We start from the raw sequence: 23,936 nt of genomic DNA on the forward strand, positions 1-23,936 counted from the left end.
TGTGCGATCTGAGGGGGCTTTGCTTTTGTTTGCCTTCAAACATGGTCTCCATCACTCAGTCATACATTATTTTCAAATTGCCACCCTTCACAAGAGCTACCGTTTCTTGGCATATAGTCACATTGGTTTGGTGCTGGGACTCAGGATGAATGCATATTTTTCAGTCCATTCACCTTTGAATTGCAGTCGACTTTTCTTTTACTGACCATCTTTGAAAATGGCTAGAAACTAGGCTAGTAGCTACATTTATCTCACAGAGATAAAACTGGGAGCGAGTTTACTGTACATGCGCTGTCAACTGACTCGGACTGAAAGAGAGAGACGACTTGCATTCCGTGAAGACCCGCCCTACTCCCCTACTCTGCATCTGATTCGCAGACTGTGGGTGAGGGGGGGGAACGCTGACGGGATGCTGAATGTGATTGGACCAGACCCGTACACAGACACAGACACAGACAGTGTGGCAGTGCAGCCAGCCGCTTATGCAGAGCACTGCTCGCAGTCAGAGGAGATAGCGAGGATGCATTTGCCTTCCACTTTACTTGATATCACTCCGGAATCACGTTTCAACCAAGTCACTAACATAACGTTGCTGTAAAAATAAATAAAACTTCCAACTCTCGCGCAACGTCTCGGCAAACAGTAGCGCGCAGGCCGCATTAACACTACACTTTGATGTCAAGTAGGGGGCCGCAAAATATCATCCCTCGGGCCGCAATTGGCCCGCGGGCCGCGAGTTTGAGACCCCTGCTCTACACCATATTTACAAATGACATGCCTCTTGTCCTAAATAAGTCCTATATTTCTATGTATGCGGATGATTCAACGATTTACACATCAGCCTCAACAGCCAATGAATTAAATACGGTCCTAAAGGCAGAGTTGCAATCAGTGATGGAATGGATAAAGAATAACAAACTAGTTCTAAACATATCAAAGACAAGTAGCATCATTTTCGGTTCAAACCATACTCTAAGAACGAACCCAGTCTTGAAACTTTTGATAAGTGATGTGGTAATTAATCAAGTCCAGGAGACTAAACTCCTAGGGGTAACATTAGACAGTAAATTGTCATGGTAACACCATATAAACAATATAGTAGTGAAAATGGGAAGAGGGATTTCTGTTGTTAAAAGTTGTGCTTACTCCTTGTATTCACTAGGAATATTCTTGTTACAAAGATCCCCTCAATTTTATATAACAATTTATCTATAAGTCTTGACAGACACAACCAATCCACCAGACATGCTTCTGCACGAGGTTTTACACTTCCAAAAGTGAGGTCGAATGCAATGAAGCAAACTGTCATGTTCTGTGGTATGCAGGAATGGAACTCTCTTCCCAGACATGTTAAGCAGGAGAATAGTAAATGTCGTTTCAAAATCGTGGTAAAACAACATTTTCAACCAAAGAAATTGACATTCCCTAATAGTGTGTACGTAAATGAAAATGTAGGTGTCTGATAAAGAGATGGGTATATATAGATAAAAAGGCATGTGTCTGATAGGGATATATTATTAAAATATTGTATAATTGGCTGATATGAACATAGATAATGTATGTAAAAGCTAAATAGTATATTATGCTGTATTGTATTATGAATTAATTATGAGTAGGTATTATTGTATTGTATTATGAATTCATAAGGCGTATATATTGTTGTATTGTATTATGAATTTGATTAGGGTTTTTATTGTTGTTTTAATTGTCTGTATGACATGTGAATGTTGTGAGTGTATAAGTCTGTAACTGTATTTTACGTGTTATGGACCCCAGGAAGAATAGCCCCAGCACTGCTGTGGCTAATGGGGATCCAAATAAACTTAAACTTAAACTTAAACACACACACACACACACACTTGGTTTGCACAAGCTGAACCAACGTGTGATCTCACGTGAATCGATACTCGGTAGTACCAACGTGTTTCGGTAGGTACCTTTAAAAGTACCGAATTCGGTACCCATCCCTAATATAGATACGGTTTAATTTTAATATTAGTGTTGTGAAGGGCCAGATTAAACCGAATATATATATTTATTTATATATATATATTTAATTGTATTTGTATATTCTCTAATATTCCCTGATATCCCTTGTATATTCCTTGTACAATATGCATTGAATATCCATTCTAGCCTACTGAACATCCCATAATAGTCTCCATTCTACTATTGGTCGAGACCTTGGTGCCAGGCTGCCATACCCCCCAGACCCGCTCAACATGTACGAACAAGTCCTAGTTCCGCGTAGGAATCTGGCTACCGCACCACTAATGGGACTATTTGTTCATAGTGAGTATATATACTGCGCTACTAAAGTAGGACTTCCTTTTCAGTCCAGTTTCTTACCCTCCAATAGAGTCACAGACGTAAAGCCTCCCCGCGACGCCACGTGTGGGAGTAAGGCCAAGTTCGCCTACCATCGGTATTGAGACATCGTGTATATTAATATTTGAATAGTCATATTTGGCACTATATCGTCGAGTTGGACGTAGTCTATTAAGCTAATAATAGTCTGTTAATATATAGTGCTTCGTGCGGTGAGAATACTACCGTAGTCAGTACCCCATCGTTTCGGGCAGAGAACTGGCTGCTTATCCAGGGTGGTTGACCCCACGTGAAGCTGCACCCGAGGAGCCCCAGAGCCGACGAGCGAGTGGACCTGTATACCGGATTATTCTACCGACGACAGCCCGCCTTCCCAGGCACGGATTATGCTTTGTATACGTTGATTATTCCATGGATAAAGACCCCCGACACTGCCGTGTGTTGGAACCCCCCCCCTGGAGAGGACGCAAGGTGAGGAGACGCTCTGCAAGACGAGGTCGCTTCACGTCTCTCCTCCGTGGACCGGAGGACGCCGGCCCACAAAGAGTCCATCTGCTTTCATCTGTGGTCCAAGGATCGCCGGCGCATTGAACGGCACTACAGTGGGTTCACCTGGGATACCCTTGGCCGGATGAGGCAGCCGGATTCTACCCCCCCCCCCCTTCCTACTCCTGTCGGCTTACAAGCGACCGGATTAACCCCCCCTAGTGTATCCAGTCTATAATCATTAAAGTATCATTGCCGTTATCCCTTAACTATTCCAGGTCGTATATGTACCACCTGCGCCTTCAGAGATTGGACATTCTCTATTGATATACCGACGAATACTCTTGCCATAAAAGTGCATACTAATTCCCATTCATAAATGTGATTGATTTGATTAAGTGCTTGCCCTACACACCATCGCTGTGTAGAAATAAAGACCTATTTCTAATTCGTACATTTGTGTTGGATCCGTTTCATCTACGTGACAGTGTTCATCATAATATATTTATGCCGAGTACTGGGTGGCCGAATATTAAGTACAAAGGTAGTGGTAGTAAGTATCATATCTAGTAATACAGTCAGGGAATTGTACCCCTCAGTTACAATTAGAGTTCTGTATCATGTTATGAGCATGTTAGTATACAGTATGTGACCCAGCACAGACTTTTTTTTGCATTACCGAAATCTCAAAGCGGATCTCACGTGAATCGGTACTTTGTAGTACCGACATGATTCAGTCAATACCCTTAAAAGTACCGGATTCTGTACCCATCCCCGCCTGATCTCGAACCTACCGAAGTCAGCCCATGTCACCCCACTTCTTAGAGACCTGCACTGGCTCCCCATTGCTGCACGTATCCGCTTCAAGGCCCTCGACCTGGAATATCGTGCGGCAAAGGGAACCGCTCCCGCCTACCTCCGGTCAATGGTCTCTAGCTATACACCCTCAAACCCCTACCCTCTGCATCTTCTGGCCGCCTCAGACCCACTCCTATCCGAGCTCCGGGAGGGTCATCAAAGAGAAGCCGCCTATTATCGGTCCTTGCCCCACAATGGTGGAACGAACTACCCACCACAGTTAGGACAGCCGAAACCCGACCAATCTTTCGCCATCGACTAAAGACACTCTTCTTCAATCAATATCTGAAATTGAAAAAACACTAACTATTGTCATGCACTCTTCCTAATATACTAACATACACTCAACACTGTAGCACTCAAGTCTGAACACTGTGATGAACATTGTTACTCAGCTGAAAGAGTTGTGCCCTTCCTGATGACTTGTCGTACAGAACTTGTAAGTCGCTTTGGATAAAAGCGTTCAGCTAAATGACATTTTAATTTAAATGTAAATGAGGCCAGGAGAGAGGCTCAGAGGGATCCACCTCAAACTGAGCCCAAGCAAAACAGAATTGCTCCATCTGCCGGCCAAATCCTCCCCGCTGACCGACCTTTCCATCACAGTGGAAAATGTAGCTGTGGCCCCGACCGCCAAGAACCTTGGTGTTGTCCTTGGCGACCAGCTGAACTTCTCTGCTCACATCGCAGCAACAACCAGAACCTGCAGATTCCTCCTGAGCAACGTCAGAAGAATCCGCCCCTTCCTGACAAAATAAGCACCCAACTCCTCGTCCAATCAACAGTCATCTCCCGCCTCGACTACTGCAATGCACTGCTTGCTGGCCTTCCGACCACTGCTACCAAGGCTCGTCAACTCATTCAGAATGCAGCGGCCCGCCTAGGGTTGGGTACCGTTCACATTTGAACCGATACCAATACCCAACAGTAAATTTCTTCTATACTTTAGTCTCTAAAAATGTAATCTACCTACCTCAGTTGTAAAAAAAAAATCCAAAGTTCAAATAATTTATTATCATTATTATTTATTTAGAACAATTTGTTAATATATATATAATATTGCAGCGAGCATTGTCTGCATCTAGCTTTGTAAAGTGTAACCACACTTGTGACCGTTTTCGGCTTGCCATTGCCCAGACTGCTTTGTTGTTGTTGAATCAAGTCAAATCCTAGGTGTGTATTGTGCGCGTGAACGTGCAGCACACTTCATAGGTTTCGTGGTAAACTAAGCGTTGACGTCATTGGACTTAAACATTTTAATGTAAATGTCTCACCCAGATCCTCCGTCTCCTCCTTCACCTTCACCTTCAGGGCCTGCTGTCCAGTCGGACCTGGCGTGTAGTGGACCCCGAGCGGCTTTCCTGAAACAGAACAGACAGACGCACACCACACACTCATCGTTAGTTGTATTCAAAGCATTCTATATAGATACGGTTTCATTTTAATATACGAGTTCTGTATCATGTTATGAGCACGTCAGTATATATATGGTTTGCTTTGGCAATGGTAAAAATAAAGCCTTGTTGAACTTGAGTTAGAAACGAAAACAGACAAACCAAAAGTATTATATAACCAGATATCAATTAGACATAGCAGCGTTTTTTATAGATTGAGGGGAGGAGCCTAATTTCTGATGACGAGATTACATTAGGCAGAAAGAAAAAAAAATAGCAGTCAATTGTCATTTTACTCTGAGCAAAATCACACCACATTGAATTACTTTCTCTGAATGTTTTGTTTTGTAGCAGGTTGTTTCGTTATAGGCGCCATCTTTAGTGATCTGGATGTCCCCGTTCAAAACCACCGCAGTGCTCCATCTCCTCATCATATAGTCTCTGTCTTTACTAGATGGAAAGGATCACTGCCAAACCCAAGACTAATAAATGGAGGCTAAGTCACCAGTCAATCATTCAATGGGAGAGGGGGGTACGGGCACATGCTCAGATTTCCCTGTTGGTGTGTTGGGCTGTAAATGGTAAATTTACTGTATATAGCAGCTTTTATCCAAAACGCTTTACAATTTGTTCCTCACATTTGACCCATTCACTCTCACATTCACACACCGACGCGGAGGCAACCATGCAAGGTGCCAACCTGCTTAAGTGACACTTCGATGCGCTGCCGGGGAGGAGCGGGAAACTAACCGGGAACCTTCCGACTACTAGAGCTGTGAATCTTCACTGGCCTCAAGATTTGATTGCGATTCAGCTGACCACGATTCGATTCGACGATGCAGCTCAATAATATATTACATTCTCAATTTTATAATCTATATTACTGCACATGGCTACTTTTTCCATCAATTAATACAAGTAGTCAGATAAATTTACTTTTATTTAGAAAGTTCTTAAATCAGAATGTCAAAATAAATGTCTTTACTAGTGTTGCATGATACAGATACTAGAAAGGTATCTCGATATCCAGCTGTTAAAAAAAGGTTCAATACTCAGTATTAGTATCAATACTTTTAGAATAGCCTGATGCTGTATTTTCTATGATTTGAGTGGATGCATGACCAGAGCACTAGCTTTTATAATAATAATATATTTGATTTGTAGGGCGCTTTATAGTTGTGGAGCAAATCCCAAAGGGCTACATTGTAAAAGAACATAAAAGCTAGCAAGAGTATAAAAAAAAAAAAAAAAAGAAAAAAAAAAAAAAACACATCTATGATAATTTATAAGCATGTTCATTATGAATAGAGTAGAATAGAATAGAAATACTTTTATTATCCTGTGGGAAATTTGACACTGCAAATCGCTCAACATTTAAACATTTAGACCAGGGGTGGGCAATTATTTTTCCCGGGGGGCCGAATGAGCAACTGAAAATATGTTGGGGGGCCGGGCCAAAATTCCAAACTCAATTATGCATAATATACATTTTATTTCTATATAAAAAGCAGTAAATGGCATTGTTTTGACCCCTGGTAAGAGTGTATGTTATTATTTGGCAATTAAAAGGTGAGGTTAGCTTTCAAAAATATAATTTATTCAAATAGAATTTATTTCCAAAATGATAAAAAAATGTGAAACATTAATAACAAAGGGCATTTTGAGTTTCATATACTATTGAAACAAGGATTTTCTTAGCTTTCTAAAGACATCACATCATCTTATAGCAAAAATAAACAAGACATGTCACTGAACTGTGTAAAGAAAAGTGTCCCAGTTTTGTAGCCTTTTTTACTTTACATGCCTATATTAAACATTTAATGTTTTCAGAACTGTGCAAAAAAAAGAAAAAAAAATATCAAGTGTCCCATTTCACTTGTTATATTTCCACATTTTAGTGTTCTTCAGTTCTTTTTTTTCATTCAGTGTGAGAAATCCAGTCTCTGTTGAGCTTTAACAAGTCCATCAAAGTCAGGTTGCATGTCTGAGGTGGATATGCGAAGCACAGCTGCCAGATGTTCATCAGTGAGAGAGGATCTGTACCTGGACTTGGTAAACGTCATGACTGAGAATGTCTGTTCACATACTGTATGTAGGTGGATCCAAAGAGAACCAACATCTTCTGAGCATGTCTCCTAAGCGTATACTGTGCGTGTGAACGTTGACATGAAAAAAAAAAAGTTAAAAAAAAAAAAAAAAAAATTAAATAAAAATATTTTTTTTTATATTTTTTTTTATTTTTTTTTATTATCATGTAATCTTTCGCGGGCCGGTCAGAATCATCCCGCGGGCCGGATCCGGCCCGCGGGCCGTACAATGCCCAGGTCTGATTTAGACAGAACAGGTCACGAATTAGAATAATTAGTGATGCACCGATGTGAAAATTGTGGCCGATACCGATAACCGATATTAATATTGCTGTTCTGGCCGATACCGATATTTACCGATGTCGATATCTCTGTATAGAAAACACGTTTTATGATAATCAAATAAAGAGCTATTTTCCAAAACGCATAATTTTTTTGTACTTTTGTAACTTATTTTCAGAAATGACTGATATTTTGAAACTATTTAAGGCCAAAACATGTAAAAAGAAGAAAAAAAAGATAAATAAATAATTTTTTTTTTTTTATATCGGCCCTATCTTGATATCGGACCGATACCGATGTGTAAAAAAACGGCCATATCGACCGATATTATATCGGCGGCCGATATATCGTGCATCACTAAGAATAATAAAACTAATCAAATCAAGTTGCCTAGGATAAGAGTAGAGTAAAATAGAATAAAAATGGAATCAAATATACAGTAAATAAATAGAAGAGCGGGAATCAAACCGGTGTGGGAAATAAAAGACTTGTCTTCTCATAAGGACATCTTTGTCTCCTCCCATCTGTAAACTCCACTTCCCCCCTCGCCTCCTGTATATAAGTGACCCCTGAATGGGCGGATCGCTCTCTCTCTCTCTGATGAAGCTGATCATTGACCAGGAGAGCACTCAGCCATTTTCTCCACTATATTGTAATGTATTGATTTCTCTGGGTAATAAATTGTATTAACCGGATCCACCTGACTGAGTAAGTTATTCCTTATCTTCTACACCGGGAACCTCCGGATTACCAGATGACTGCTCTACCTCCTGAGCCACTGTTGTCCAAAAAGGGCTGGAGACTGTTTATCCGACTCAGTAGACTGTACCGTTCATGTACTATTTCACAGTCGGAACCTTGTTCGTTCCCGTATACCAGACATCAAATGAGCTGGGAAATTTCACAATGTGAATTATAAAAACAGAATAAGTGGTGCAATTTATAATCTTATAAAAATAGAGAGCAAAAGAAACAACAGTAATTACAACCTGTGAATTGATTGTGGGAATAAAAAATTCAAACGTATTTTGATCCAGTCGGTTCCAGATGTTATTGAACCGGTTCCCGGTTGGAAAACGGGTCTCGGTTCCCGACCCTAGTAGTGACACGAGTTAAGTCTTCCTGATTGAATGCCAAGAACTAAGATTAATTTGGACACAAAATTAGGTGTTTGCAAAGAGGCCCACCTGTGTCTCCAGCGGGTTGGCTAGGAGGAGGATTCCGGTTGTGAGACCTTATGTGGACGTCCATTTTTCTGCGGGTGTTAACAGAATAGGGACACTGTAGACATCTATACAGGCCCCCGGTGTGCTCCCATAGAATGCGACTGTTGAAGGACAAGCCTGTAGAATAGAAAACATTTATGCATTTATATGGTAGCAGCTTTTATCCAAAGCACTTTACAATATTTATTCCTCACATTCACCCATTCATTGACACATTCACACACCGACGGCAGAGGCAACCATGCAAGGTGCCAACCTGCTCATCAGGAGCAATTAGGGGTTAAGTGACACTTCAACGTGCTGCCGGGGAGAAGTGGGAATCGAACCGGGAACCTTCCGACTACTTTTGCGGTAGAAATGTGCAGTGAATCACGTTAAAAATAGAATTAACTTCTCTTAAACCACTATTCGTGATTCTGCCTATAGCCAGGACTCGACAGTCGCATTTGATAACTTCGTGTTACACTCCAGCTGGAAGGGAGGGGCTGAGCGTGATACCCACACCTTACAGTTTAGAAGCTATGGCAGATCTTCAGCCCTGCGTTCTACAGCCTGTGATAACTCCTCTTGCGAGTTGCGCTGTTTCTATGTAAACTCTGTGAGCAACGGGTCCAATAAATGCGTCTAACATGCTTTATATTCTCGCCATTCCCGTTTACTAACGTCAGCTGCTAACTAAGCTAAGTTAGCTCACAGGCACAGGAGAAATCAAGTTTCATGGAGTTCTAATAGTGAGGAAAGGGGGGGTCCTGTACGTTCAGTAGATTTCATTATTTGTTCTTATGCACGCCTGGTGATACTAAATCCAAATTGAACTCAGGCATTTGAAATATAAGATTTGGCACAATCCATAAATGTGCGAATTGGCTATAATAAGGTAATTTATAAGCCTGCTATTCTATATTCTATAATAATATTTCAAATTGCATTGGTTTGGATGGGAGAATTCAGTACTGTATCTACAAAACCTTCTGTTTAATCATCTTCCCTTTATTCATTTACTTCGATTTTTTGTACACATGATCTCAAGAAGGTACTGAACGAGATCAGTGGCAGTTTTTCATGTCCGGTCATTATTAGCATGGTGTTATTCACTGTCAAGGATGCAAAGAAAAATCATAATTCATATTCTCCTTTGTTTCATCACAATTTAAGCAAGCCTAGTAATAGACACAATATTTCTGACACTGGGAATACATTCACTGATGTCCATAGATGTCCCTAGATACCAGGAATATGCGAATGGGCTTGCAGAAGTGGAGCAATATTCCATTTACTTAAGTATGTATTTTAGGCGGATTTTCAGAAAATAGGGCTCCAGGCTTAACACATTGAGTGCCACGCCCCTTCCGGGAAGTGCATCTGGCCTTGCCGTAATCGCTCACCTTGTTTGTAGAGCTAAACTTATATTTTATATTATAGCTATGGGTCTAATAACGCCATTGATTGTCAGTGAGTTGCTTCCAGTCAACATGCAAAAAACAGATAATTTTTTCATCCGTACATATCCGTTTTATACCATTTTGAATATGAATATAGTTTGGGTGCTTCCGAGTAATTCCAAGCCACACACAGCACACACAGATAGCTTCAATCGCTGGAGAAAGAAAGATCAGATCAACGCAAGATTGGATATATAGAGTCCTTACCTGGTCTCTGATGTTATGCAAAAAAAAGAATCCAATTATCTGATCGCCATTCCAGTTATCCACAGCGATCCTGTCTCCGACGTTATTGGGCATTGCACATGAACGGGCGGGCAGGGTCAGTTGTCCAAGCCATCCCTACAAGCGTGTGTTTTGCCGGAGTGTTTAGGACCCGCCCCCACACCGCAGCTCGGTAGAGAAAATAAACTACACCGTTTCTAATGGAGTGCAATAGCGGCCGAAGGCGTTAGAGGGCGGTATAAGACCGTCTGCCAGCTCAGACACATTCAGAACAGTATGCACAAGGTGCCCCGCTGAATTATGAATGGCAATAGCGAATAAAAGAAATACCGTGAGGAAAACGTAGATCTACGTTTCCGGCACTCAACCGTCGGGCGACAGAAATGTAGTTCTACGTGAACGGCACCCAAAGGGTTAAGAGGTTAAATGGTCAACTAGCCAGTTTGTTTTTATAATGTAATGTTTTGCTACTTAAAATCATTGAATGTAGGGAGAGAGAGAGCCCCCCCCTTTCCTTCACTATTGGAACTCTGTTCCGGTTTTCTCTGTGCCTGTGAGCAGGGTTAGGTTAGTTAGCGGTGGAAACTAACGTTAGTTTAGGTTTTTACGGCGACATGGGCAATCACGAATGGCGAGGATGCAAAGCATGTTAGACTCATTGGGCCCATCGCGCAAAAAAAGCAGAGACTTATTTCGGGTCGCAAAATGTGACCAAATAGCAGAGGTGTGGACTCGAGTCACATGACTTGGACTCGAGTCAGACTCTAGTCACGAATATTTGGCAAATAGGCACACTGCTGTCACGTCTTCACATCTTGCGTGATGATCTTGCGCGAATCCAGCTGCCGGAGCTGTGCTTGTGCGTAAATGAGACTTGCCACAGGATTTTCAAAATAAGAGTATCGATTTGAACCAATCTTTTTACGTTGCATCGATCCTATTGGATCATTGATAATTAGATCCGATATATAGGATGCAATAGGAGGAGAATCTCACCTTGATTCTTCCTCCAGACGGCCGTGGAGCCATGGGGGGACGGCCCCGTAGCAGGGTGGAGCGGCTGGGGAGATTGGGGCTCCCGGGGGGGCTGACTCTGGGGGTCAGGCTGGACCTGAGGCTGAGGGGGACCCAGGGCCATCGTTTGGGCAACGAAGCCTTTAGTTGCGGGAGGGTAGGACGCGCCGGGTTGGGCTTGAGCGTGGGCAGCGGCGGCCGGCTGAAGAGACTGCTTGGCAGAGGAGGACTTCCGGGGGTTAGCGACGGAAGAGGCGGCTGGATCTGGCTGAGGAGGAGAGGTGGAGCCGCTCTCTGTGGGCGGACTGTGGAAAGGGATAAAGGCCGAATCCTGTGTTGGAGTATTCTGGTCAGCGCTGGAGGTGTCAGTGGCCTCCGGAGAAGTGCTCGATTTGGCCTCCGGAGGGCGCTGGGTGTCCATGGGTTCAGTGGCCTTGGTTTTTCCCCGCGCTACCTTGGAGCAGGTGTGCAGGTGCGTGAGGAGGCCACGGTAGGAACGCAGCTTGGCACGACAATTCTCACACCTGCAGACAAAAAGGGAAGGGGGCACTTGTGATACTCCAAGATCCAGTCATAAAGGTATATATTAATAACAATAATAAACGTTATTTGTATAGCACCATTCATACAATAATTGAAGCTCAAAGTGATTCACAGCAGTAAAAAAGACTGGCATAACATTTGCAGATAAAGAGCAATGCATAAAGTGCAGACATAAGATTAGTCATAAAGGTGCGGCCGGGTAGCGCAGCGGACTAAGCGTCTGTCTACCGCCACAGAGACAGTGGGATCAAACCCGGCTGTGGTGCCTCCGGCTTGGTCGACCGTCCATACTGACACAATTGGCAGTGTTAGCGGGTGGGAAGCCGGCGAGGGTGGGCCCTGGTCGTTGTAAAAACAGCGACTCCTACAGTTTGGTCGGGGCGCCTGCACAGCGAGGGAAGGACCTGGGAGAGGTAGTGTGACCTTCCACACGTTACACCCTCTCAGTGAGAGTCCGCGCTGCCAGGTGAAAAGAAGCGGTGGGCTGGCTACACATGTGTCGGAGGAAGCATGTGATAGTCTCCGCCCTCCCAGACCGACGGTAGGGGGTAGAGTGCGCAACGACCAGGAAGGGGATTGGGAATTGGCATAACGACTAACATTGGGATGGGAGAAAAACGGAAAAAGAAGGGGGGAAAAGATAATTAAAAAAAGAAAAAAAAGATAAGCATAGAATGAGCATAAAATAGGCAGCAGCTAAAGTCAAGATATGGCATAGAAGAACATTAAATCACATAGTTTATCATATTAGGATCTAAAACATCTTAATAGGCCTCTTTGTTTATGGCTTGATTGTCACTGATGCACATAAAATAAGACCTATAAAATCATGAAATTGGCAGGTACACATAAGTAGACATATCAACCCAGTATTTTAGATGTTTACACAATGTGGTTGATAAGAAAAGGGTAAAAAAAAGTGCTTCAGCACAGCAGTATTTTAGATGTTTAGTGTCAGAGCCACAGGTCTTTCTCATATACTCTGCCTTTTCCCCCCATTCTAAAAAGGTACATTATAGAACAATTACAGTTCTGAATTACTTTACAGAACAGTTCTGTATATGTACATGGCTGTGGCTAAAACAATTGCAGAGAGATGGAGGTCTACTCACAAGAAGAATATGTTGGGTTTGTGATGGTGCCTCATGTGTTCCATCAGCTTTTGCATGTTGGGGAAGGAGCCGCCACAGCCGGTGGTCGTGCAGAGGAAGACTTTTCCTACGGAGAGAGAGCGGTAATGTTGTCAATCTGCAGACCTAGAATAACCTATGGTTAGGGGATACCATGCGATTAGATTAGGTGCAGGCTAGGACAAAAGGATAGTGGTTTCGGGTGATTAATCTGGCCGATATTACACATTTTGAGATAACCAGTGCAGACACATGTGCAGGCAGCGTAGTCAGCATTATATATCGGCCATCAGCCACTCTGCTCTCCAAATATCGCCATTGGCGATTGAAAACATGAAACTCATGAAACAAATTTTAAGGCTGTCAAAGTTAAAGCGTTATTAACTCATTGGTGGCCAATAACGAGTAAACTCGCGTTTCGCCGGCACCGCTTGAGCGCCAATAACGATATACAGGATACAGGATCCTTTGATCCCCGTTCTAAACGGTCATCCGGATCACTCTAGGTGTCCCTGGCTCATTTGCCTATGTTGGAATTGCAATGCCAGTCGAATCTCACCACGCAGTATGCCCATCTTATACCACTCTCTGCCAGTGCTGTAACCCTATGGAGTGGCTCACCTTCTTTGCAGGGCTATAACTTTTTAAATATTATAGCTATATCGACATTACTATGGCCCATTCAACATCGGGTATCTATCGTTCCGGATGTGGGAACGTTATATTTTTCCATTCATACATTGTCGTGTTAGTACCGTCGTGAATATAAGTATATAAGTGTTTTTAGAGTGTATAGCAGTAATTCCTAGAACGCGCGTTATAGGCCCCGACACGTATTATGAATGAATGAATGAATGAATGAATGAATGAATGATCTTTATTGTCATTGTTAGTTTTACAACGAAATTTAAAATGCAGCCCTAGGTGCTAGCCGTCACACAGATCATAAAAACAGTCCTAAACACAGTATTAAATATAAAAACAAGAGTATAAAAACAAGAGTAGGGCATAAATAGACATAACATAAACATAAACAGGGGGGTGTAAAAGATAATTGCACTATCCCTTAGTGTTGTGTGTGCGTGTGCGTGTGCGGGGGGAGGGGGGGGGGGTGCAGGCCTGCAGGGGAGATTGTTGTTTAAAAATTTTGCTGAGTTTAGTGCATGACACGGAAACGCCGCCCCGAGCGCAGCCGTACAAGGTGTTTGTTGCCCGGGTGGTGTGGGTCTTTCAGTATTTTGACTGCTTTCTTAAGACAGCGGGAGTTGTATAGTTCTTCCAGTGAGGGGAGAGGGCAGCCGATGATTTTTTTGGGACGAGTTGACGACCCTCTGGAGCGCCCTCCTCTCTGCGGCTGTGCAGCTGAGGAACCACACGTTGATGCAGTAGGTGAGGATGCTTTCCACGGAGCAGCGGTAAAAGGACACAAGCAGGTCTTGTCTGAGGTGGTAATTCCTCAGTATTCTCATGAAGTAGAGTCTCTGTTGTGCCCTTTTCACATTCGCCTTGGTGTTGGTTCTCCAGGTCAGGTCATCCTCCAGGTGGACGCCCAGGAATTTGATGACCGAGACTCTCTCCACGCATCCCCCGTCGGTGTACAGGGGCTGTTCTTCCTCCTGTAGTCCACGATCATCTCCTGGGTTTTTAGCTTATTCAGCTGCATTATACATAATCAATTGGCGTTTCGTTCCTATACACGCTATATTAAAAAATTCAAATGCATATGATTGCTATACATTATGCTCCATCATGCGTGAAGGAAAGGGGGCGGGGGGTCGTTTATGATTCCTTGATTGTCACTAACGGCTTTCTTTAGTACGACACCATACGTTGATCGGATCGATTGCAATGAAATAAATGGACAATCGAGCTGGAATTAACGTTAGATTCCTCTTACCTGTGGCCGATGCGTCTGGAGACAAATGTTTCCAATTATTTGATGTCGATCTGCTAGATCCATTTTCCGTTTGTATGACGCAATAAACGGCGAAAGCATATTGATTCTTGCGTCTCAAAAGCGATCCCATGCACTTGTGTGTATCTTGATCCACGTTACAAGATATCTCTGCCGGAGGACTTTCCCCGATGCACAGAGCGCCACATCCGGTTTAGAGTGGAGTGTGCAACTCGCCCCGAAATCCACCAGGCGGCGGTATTGAGGCATTGAAATATCAGACAGGGTCCAGCTGGCTCCCGGAGCCTTCCTGGATGAATTATGAATGCCAATAGCGAATAAAGGAAATAACGATCATAAAAACAAGTAAACTCGTTGTTGGCGCTATTCGATTGGCGGGCAATAACGAGTAAACTCGTTTTTGGTGCAAGATGTGTTAAATATAAAGTTTGCTAATAGGGATGTATCAGTAGTATTGGCAGTGGTAGTAGTCGTAATAGTAATCCAGTATCTTTTTTATTTTCTAAAAAATAAACCAGTTCAACACAGGTAACCACTTTTGCTTCATTTCTTTGATGGCTCAAATGTTTGCTCTAGTAGTCGATTTTGTGTTTTGAGCACAAAGTTCATCATAGATCTAGCCTCTTTATTTTGCTCTCAAAGTGCACCAGATTGATGCATTTAACTTTTTTTTTTTTTTAAATATCCGGGGGGGGGGGGGGGGGGGGGGCATGCCCCCAGACCCCCCCTAGAGGGGCCGAGGTTCACCAACCACAGTCTCACAAAATCCTGTGGGAAACACTGAGAGTGTGTGTGTGTGAGTGAGTGAGTGAGTGAGTGAGTGAGTGAGTGAGTGAGTGAGTGAGTGAGTGAGTGAGTGCGTGCGTGCGTGCGTGCGTGCGTGCGTGCGTGCGTGCGTGAGTGAGTGAGTGAGTGAGTGAGTGAGTGAGTGAGTGAGTGAGTGAGTGAGTGAGTGAGTGAGTGAGTGAGTGAGTGAGTGAGTGAGTGAGTGAGTGAGTGAGTGAGTGAGTGAGTGAGTGAGAGAGAGAGAGAGAGAGAGAGAGAGAGAGAGAGAGAGAGAGAGAGAGAGAGACGGGGGTGAGTCCTCAGCCCTTGTGTGGGTAAATGTAACAAGTTCCTAACGTTTTCTATCCCCTATTATTTCATGCACATTGAACATTCATTGTTTTAAATTATTTAAAAAATGTAAGTAATTTTGTGCATCACTGTTTTGAATTTGATGCAAATTTGCAAGGCATGAGGGTCAACCTTTTGTGTTAAACGGCTGCATAAAGTTGACTCGTGTTGATAAGAGTATTAAAACTTGAAAAAGATCCGTTTATGGTAGATTTAGAACAGATACAAAATATGCGATTAATCGCGGGTTAACTATGGACAACCATGCGATTAATCAGATTAAATATTTTAATCAATTGACAGCCTTAGAAACTATATAAGACCTGGAAGGTGTGTAATTGTTTCACTCCGTCCAGGGAACAATTTGCATGATACTATCTAGGGGTGTGGAAATGTCTCAATTCTAAGATGTATCGCGATGCGGACGTGGACGATTCTGCATCGATGCAGTGACAGAACATAATGGATTATTATTTTTTTAACTCTCTTGCTAGCTTTTATGTTCTTTTACAATGTAGCGCTTTGAGATTTGCTCCACAACTATAAAGCGCCCTACAAATCAAATCAAATATATTATTATTATTATTATTATTATTATTATTATTATTATTATTATTATTATTATTATTAAAGCTAGTGCTCTGGTCATGCATCCACTCAACTCATAGAAAATACAGCATCAGGCTTTTCTAAAAGTATTGCTACTATTAGAGCCATATGAAATCCGTTTTATTATTTTCCAAATTCCATTAAATTTTTTCCCAAATTCCGTTTTTTTTTGTTTTAATATTTCAGAATTCTGTATTTTGCTTTTTATGCTCATTTTACCATCAGAAATAGTGTCTAATAAGTGGGAATGAATAAATGTCGACAATTTTTAAGTGCTGCAACTCAGAAATATAGTTCAATTTTATTTCAAGTGTAAACAATAGATACAGCTATATCTATTATATTGTGATGAAATATAGTAATGCATAATTTAGGCACCTTTAGTTTAGTTTATTTCGTTTATAAAGGACAGTGTATAATGACAATCGTTTGCATTAAACAAATGGATGAGTGCACCAGATTTAGCAAGAAGCTATCATTTCCATCTAATATAGTCCTATGTACAGTAACGTTGCATAGCTATTTAAGTTTATTTAGATTATAAAGGGCAGTGTATAATGACAATCGTTTGCATTAAACAAATGGATGAGTGCACTAGATTTAGCAAGAAGCTATCATTTCCATCTATAGTCCTATGTACTGTAACGTTTCATAGCTATTAAAGTTTATTTAGATTATAAAGGGCAGTGTATAATGACAATCGTTTGCATTAAACAAATGGATGGGTGCACTAGATTTAGCTAGAAGCTATCATGTCCTAACGTTATAGCTATTTAATCACAATAGTGTCGCAAGTGTTTTTGTGGCTCCAGTCCACGGAACGTTGACAGAATTTGCAAAACACCTTATCGCCGGAGGCATAAAAGTAATTCGGATACTGCTCTGCTCTGAATTGAGGGCTTATTGGGGAATTTCTTAGCTTCTTGACGATGTTAACACCGAAGCAGCGAGACGCTTGGAGACTGCTGTGTTGTGTGTAACCCGCTCTAGCGTCCGCCTCCCCGGTCGCGTGTGCACCAAACGTTCCACCCAAAAACGGAATTTCAGTCCAGATTAGGCCAAATTCTGCAATATTCCACGTTTTGCAGTTGATTCCATTTTTATTGGTTAATTAAACATTAAACAGCGACCTGTGACCTGTGACCTGCGTTAACCTGCGTGTTGCGGTCAAAAACCATTGCCTTTTTCGAGTCAAACTACTACCTGCTACAGTGTACCTGGCGCTTAAATAACAGAAGTGCCACCCCATGGTCACATAAATCCATTACACCAAATTACATCCATTTTGACCATAACAGCTACTAATAAAATAAGTATTGAACCGTTTTTTAACAGCTGGATATCGAGATACCTTTCGAGTTTCTGTATCATGCAACACTAGTAAAGACATTTATTTTGACATTCTGATTTAAGAACTTTCTAAATAAAAGTTAATTTATCTGACTGCTTGTACTAATTGATGAAAAAGTAGCCATGTGCAGTAATATAGATTATAAAATTGAGGATGTAATATATTATCGAGATGCATCGTAGAATCTAATCGTGAGGCCAGTGAAGATTCACAACTCCAATACTATCTCCCTCTGCCACGTTCCAATTGTAGGTCACTTATTTATCAATTGAAAATTAAATGCATCAAAGGACAGGCTATGCTCGTCATTACAACAGGATTGAGCCATTAACTCAACAACTGTTTCACATGCAAAGCGGTCTCAGTTGAGAGTGTTTAACATTGTGGTTAAAAAAGGGAAATGATTCTCACTGGGTGGAGAAGAATTTGCGCATGTTTCTTTTTCTCTGGATTGCCAGGTTGCACAAAACATATTCCTTTCCGTGTAGTTTTCTTGTTCTCCCCGTGCTCAGTGGTTTCCCCGCTCAAAAAGAGATATAAGCGCAGAGAGGAAATTTCATCGGTGACCCAATGTGTGTGTTCCTGTGTGTCGCCCATCTGTCACCCACGTGTGTGTTGCTGCATGACAAATAAAGACTTCATCCATTTGCTGAAATCAATAACTTCAGAGTCGCACAAATCTGACAAATAAAAACGTCAAAATGAAGTTCAAGACTGTTTTTTCATTTCCTATTTTTGACTTCAGCATAAAATCGAAAGTATGAAAAACAAATGTGTTTTTTTGGGGGGGGGGGGGGGGGGGTATCATATTCATGAACAAATAACACAATAACAAATCTTTTTTCTTTTTTTGGATTTTCAATTTAATACGAGAAGAACAAACTCTCACTGCTTCTCGAGACTCACCTGGAAGGGACTGTGAAGGGATCTGATGGTCGCTGATGTGGCCGTCGAAGGCAGCCACGTCGTTGTACACGCGCTTGCAGCCGTACAGTGTACAGGGGATCCTCCTTTTTCCTGGAATGAGGAAAAACATGAACTGTAGATTTTCTTTAAAATAATATTTTTCATTTCAAGGTAATTGTTGGTTACAGTTTACAATAATAATAATAATAATAATAATAAACTTTATTTGTATAGCACTTTTCATACAGAAGTTGCCGTTCAGAGTGCTTCACAACAGTAAACAATACAGGCATAAGCGAGCATAAAAAAAAGATAGAGAGGTAGCAAGGTCAGGTAAATCACAGTGTTTCACATTAGGATCTAGCATCCCAATAGGCCTTTCTGTTTACGGTTTCATTCAGTAATACAAATAATAAAAATAGAATAGACAGAGTAAAAACAAAGTGCGGTTGGATTCAGTTTAAAAATAGGATACAGGGCGCCCCAGTGGCGAACCACATAACGCGCTGAGTCACGGCACGGCCAACCCGGGTCCAATTCCCGAACCCGTCGTTATTTGTCGAGTGTCTTCCCCCCACTCTGTCTCCCGTTTCACCTCTCTCTCTCTCTCTACTGGACTGCCCAGTAGAATAAAGCGATAAACGCTAAAAAATAAATCTTTATAAATTTTTTTAATAAAATAGGATACAAATTATAAAATAGTACGGACATACAACAGGGTATTTATAACATACAACAGAGGAGTGCATCAGTAAGAAGTAAAAAGTGTGATAAAATAGTTAAATTTTGAATTACAACAAAGCAGTGCTCTTAAAATTACAGTGCATAGAACTGACACATGAATTTGATAGGAAGTGTAGGTAGGGTAAGAATAGTGCAAGTAAAGTACAATTTGTGTCAGGATATCCCTGATGTTTCATTTAAATGCCTGAGCAAAGAGATAGGTTTTAAGCTGTCTTTTGAAGATGTCTAGCGAGTTGGGGTAGTTTGTTCCATAGTTTTGGGGCATAGTTGATAAAGGTTGCATTACCGATCCTCTTTTGACTGTTTCTGGGAGCCTCTAGTAGTCCAGCAGCTGATGATCGCAGTGTTCTTGCTGGCCTGTAATTTATTAGAGTGTTGGCGATGTAGCTAGGTCCCTGTCCATTTAGAGCTTTGTATGTAAGGAGAAGGACCTTGAAGTCAATTCTAAATGTTATAGGAAGCCAGTGTAGAGCAGCTAAGACTGGACTAATGTGCTCTCTCCTTTTGGTTATAGTTAGCAGTCGGGCTGCAGAGTTTTGGATTAGCTGAAGCCTCTCTGTGGTTTTCTTAGGGAGACCTGTAAAAAGTGCATTACAGTAGTCTAACCGGCTAGATATGAATGCATGAATTAGCTTCTCAGCTTCGTTTTGATTAATAAATGGTCGTACTTTTGCTATATTTCTGAGATGGAAGAACGATGTTTTGGTCACTTTGTTAATATGAGAATTGAAGTTCAGTTCTGAATCTATGATAACCCCGAGACTTGTGGTATAATTGTGGTTTATACAATGGTATAAACAAGCAAACGTATTTTCCATTTTATTTACAATAACATTATAGCAGCGTAAAAAAAATTGCCGTATTATATATACATTGATTGGCGAAGTATGTAAAAGAGAAAACCAGGCGAGCAAGACAAGAGGGAAACAGTTAGATAAATAAATAGAAAATGCTATGAAAAACACAAACAGATATCTATCCATCTACAGTTCTTCTGTTACAGTACAGTAGTTTGTTATATTATCCATCATTCATCCCCTTCCCCCAGACCCTTTACATTTCAACATTGGCCGACATGCCTTATCAAACACTCCAGATTGTCTTTTTTTTATCCACTTTTTCTCCTCCTTTTTCTGTGTTTTTCTCTTATCCCAATTTTAGTTGTGCCAATTCCCCCCTCCCCTGTCTTGATCGTCGCTCGCATGTGCCCCCCACTGGTCGTTGTAGGGAGGGTTGAAGAATCTATCGCATGTCCCCCTCCGATACATGCAGAGTCAGCCAGCCACATCTTTTCACCTGCCAGCGCGGACTCTCATTGGTGAGGTCAGGTGTAACGTGTGGGAGGCTCACACTACCCTCAACATCTCCTGTCCTTGCTGTGCAGGCGCCCTGACCGACCTGTAGGAGTCGCCGTTTCCAACGACCAGATTACCACCCATCGACTCCCCTCCCGCTGACTCTGCCAATTGTGTCAGTATGACGGACGGACGGCCCAAGCCGGAGGCAACGCTGACAGCCGGATATGTCAGTGTCATATAGTATCACTGAGAGTAGAGCCATGCGAGTGCAACCCTCTCTCTGCCAAGAATAACACGCGGCTGTATCGGAACGCAGTGGCGGCATCCCCGCAAATAGATTTAGTGTCAGTGCTGGAGACACAGCCGATGGACCCTGTACGTGGCACCTGGCCGATGGACCCTGTACGTGGCACCTGGCCGATGGACCCTGTACGTACGTGGCACCAGGCCGATGGACCCTGTACGTGGCACCTGGCCGATGGACCCTGTACGTGGCACCAGGCCGATGGACCCTGTACGTGGCACCTGGCCGATGGACCCTGTACGTGGCACCTGGCCGATGGACCCTGTACGTACGTGGCACCAGGCCGATGGACCCTGTACGTGGCACCTGGCCGATGGACCCTGTACGTGGCACCTGGCCGATGGACCCTGTACGTGGCACCAGGCCGATGGACCCTGTACGTGGCACCAGGCCGATGGACCCTGTACGTGGCACCTGGCCGATGGACCCTGTACGTGGCACCAGGCCGATGGACCCTGTACGTGGCACCTGGCCGATGGACCCTGTACGTGGCACCAGGCCGATGGACCCTGTACGTGGCACCTGGCCGATGGACCCTGTACGTGGCACCTGGCCGATGGACCCTGTACGTGGCACCTGACCATACATGGTCAGGGATAACTCCATGAGGGAAAAGTCCTTAGGTCCAGAGATCGAAGGCGCCTTGCAAAGTTGATGCAATCTGTTTAGGTCTCTCTGTATACGTGAGGTTGTGAGCCTCTGAAGTACCTCTGTCATCTATAGGTGTCTCAATACAACACAGGTGCGTTGGTTAGGTTACCCATGGCAGGTGGCAGTGCTTTTTTTCTCTTCAAAATATACTGAGTAGAGCCAAATTGACACTAGCGCTTGTAACTTATATTTTGAAGAGCAAGGGAAGATGAAGCAGTGCGATAAATACATATTCATAGCATCACATTAGTATTTAGATAAGCCACAGAAGAAGTCACGTTATAAAAATAAGCAGTTTCTAAGAAAAAACGATTTGTTGTGTACATTTCTGAAGCATTTAGCATTATGGGCGCGGCCATTTTGTTGCTGACGTCATACCGTGGCTTGGGTGTATACACTCTGGTTAGCTGCCTATATTGAATGGGTCAGTCAGCAAATAAAATGTTGCCTACAAAACAACGGGACCGCGGTGGTTCTGTTTGTATTGCTCCTGGCTGTTCAAACTAATTTTACCATGTGAGAGAGAGGAAAGTTGGTTAATTTCCACAAACTACCAGTGAAAAAAACAGTGTTGTTGACATGTTGGCTCGGGCTGCCTGCACCCAGACGGCGCGACCAGCCTGTTGGACAGGGAAGGAGGATCTGCAGCGAACACTTCATTGCCTCGGATTATGTTGTTGGGGTGGGATGTTTGTCCAGAAGACCACTAATCAGCTGAAGCCGGACGCGGTTCCCTCGGTCTTCGACAGACAGACCGGCGTTAGCTCTCGGGAGCGATCGCTAGCTAGTTGGCACCAGCCGGGGCCAGGCGTTAGCTCTCGCTAGCTAGCGTTAGCAACCGGAGCGTCGCGGAGCATTCAGCCTGCTGGCTACCTAGACCCACTTCAACCAGCGTCGCGGAGCATTCAGCCTGCTGGCTACCTAGACCCACTTCAACCAGCGTCGCGGAGCATTCAGCCTGCTGGCTACCTAGACCCACTTCAACCAGCGTCGCGGAGCATTCAGCCTGCTGGCTACACAAGCTGTGTAGCCAGCAGGCTGAATGCTCCGCGACGCTCCGGTTGCTAACGCTAGCTAGCGAGAGCTAACGCCGGGCCCCGAGAGCTAACGCCGGTCTGTCTGTCGAAGACCGAGGGAACCGCGTCCGGCTTCAGCTGATTAGTGGTCTTCTGGACAAACATCCCACCCCAACAACATAATCCGAGGCAATGAAGTGTTCGCTGCAGATCCTCCTTCCCTGTCCAACAGGCTGGTCGCGCCGTCTGGGTGCAGGCAGCCCGAGCCAACATGTCAACAACACTGTTTTTTTCACTGGTAGTTTGTGGAAATTAACCAACTTTCCTCTCTCTCACATGGTAAAATTAGTTTGAACAGCCAGGAGCAATACAAACAGAACCACCGCGGTCCCGTTGTTTTGTAGGCAACATTTTATCTGCTGACTGACCCATTCAATATAGGCAGCTAACCAGAGTGTATACACCCAAGCCACGGTATGACGTCAGCCATGACGTCAGCAACAAAATGGCGGCGCCCATGTTGAAAACAGGGATATTATATTATATTTTTCAGACAAATAAGATAGATTTCACATTTGATTATAGAACCCTGTCTTACACAAGGTACACAACAAACAAACTAGGATCACATTGCTCACTGCTTCATCTCCACTTTAACATATTGCAGAATGGGTACAGTACAGCTCAATACATACAATTGTTAAGGGGATGCAGACCAGCGAAAGACTTTCGTCTTGTTTACATCAGGGTCCCCCATTTTCAATTCATCATATTTCATATCTAAATCATATAATATCTCATTGCTAAATATATGCAATATATAATCTAATAATCCAATAATCTAAATCTAATATATAATATAAAAATGCTAAATGCATGGGTATTTTATTTTGTCTTTAATGTTAGCTTGCAAACTCAAATACTGTCTTGGTAAGCCTCATAATGAATTGTTTGGGGAAAAAAAGAAAAACATCGTGATGCGTATCGTGTATCGCCGAAAGGTCAGAAAAT

The 23,936-nt window shown here is 42.9% G+C and overlaps 1 protein-coding gene across 4 annotated transcripts in view; it reads right to left on the reverse strand.

Annotated features, from left to right (window-relative positions):
- The window catches only part of LOC311247448 (uncharacterized protein), a 101,564-nt gene that overhangs the window by 72,225 nt on the left and 5,403 nt on the right, over positions 1–23,936 (reverse strand). For 3 of the 4 annotated variants that reach the window (XM_084337886.1, XM_084337885.1, XM_084337884.1), the window contains exons 2-6: positions 18,913–19,023; positions 12,998–13,103; positions 11,325–11,866; positions 8,623–8,778; positions 4,947–5,033 (exon numbers count right to left, since the gene is read on the reverse strand). In XM_084337886.1, coding sequence (XP_084194012.1) covers positions 4,947–5,033; positions 8,623–8,778; positions 11,325–11,866; positions 12,998–13,103; positions 18,913–19,023 — 1,002 coding nt within the window. The remainder of the gene's footprint in view (positions 1–4,946; positions 5,034–8,622; positions 8,779–11,324; positions 11,867–12,997; positions 13,104–18,912; positions 19,024–23,936) is intronic. The other variant, XM_084337887.1, reaches the window with a different exon arrangement.

Source organism: Notolepis coatsorum, assembly GCF_963971535.1.
Source record: "Notolepis coatsorum genome assembly, chromosome: 20".
NCBI lineage: Eukaryota > Metazoa > Chordata > Actinopteri > Aulopiformes > Paralepididae > Notolepis > Notolepis coatsorum.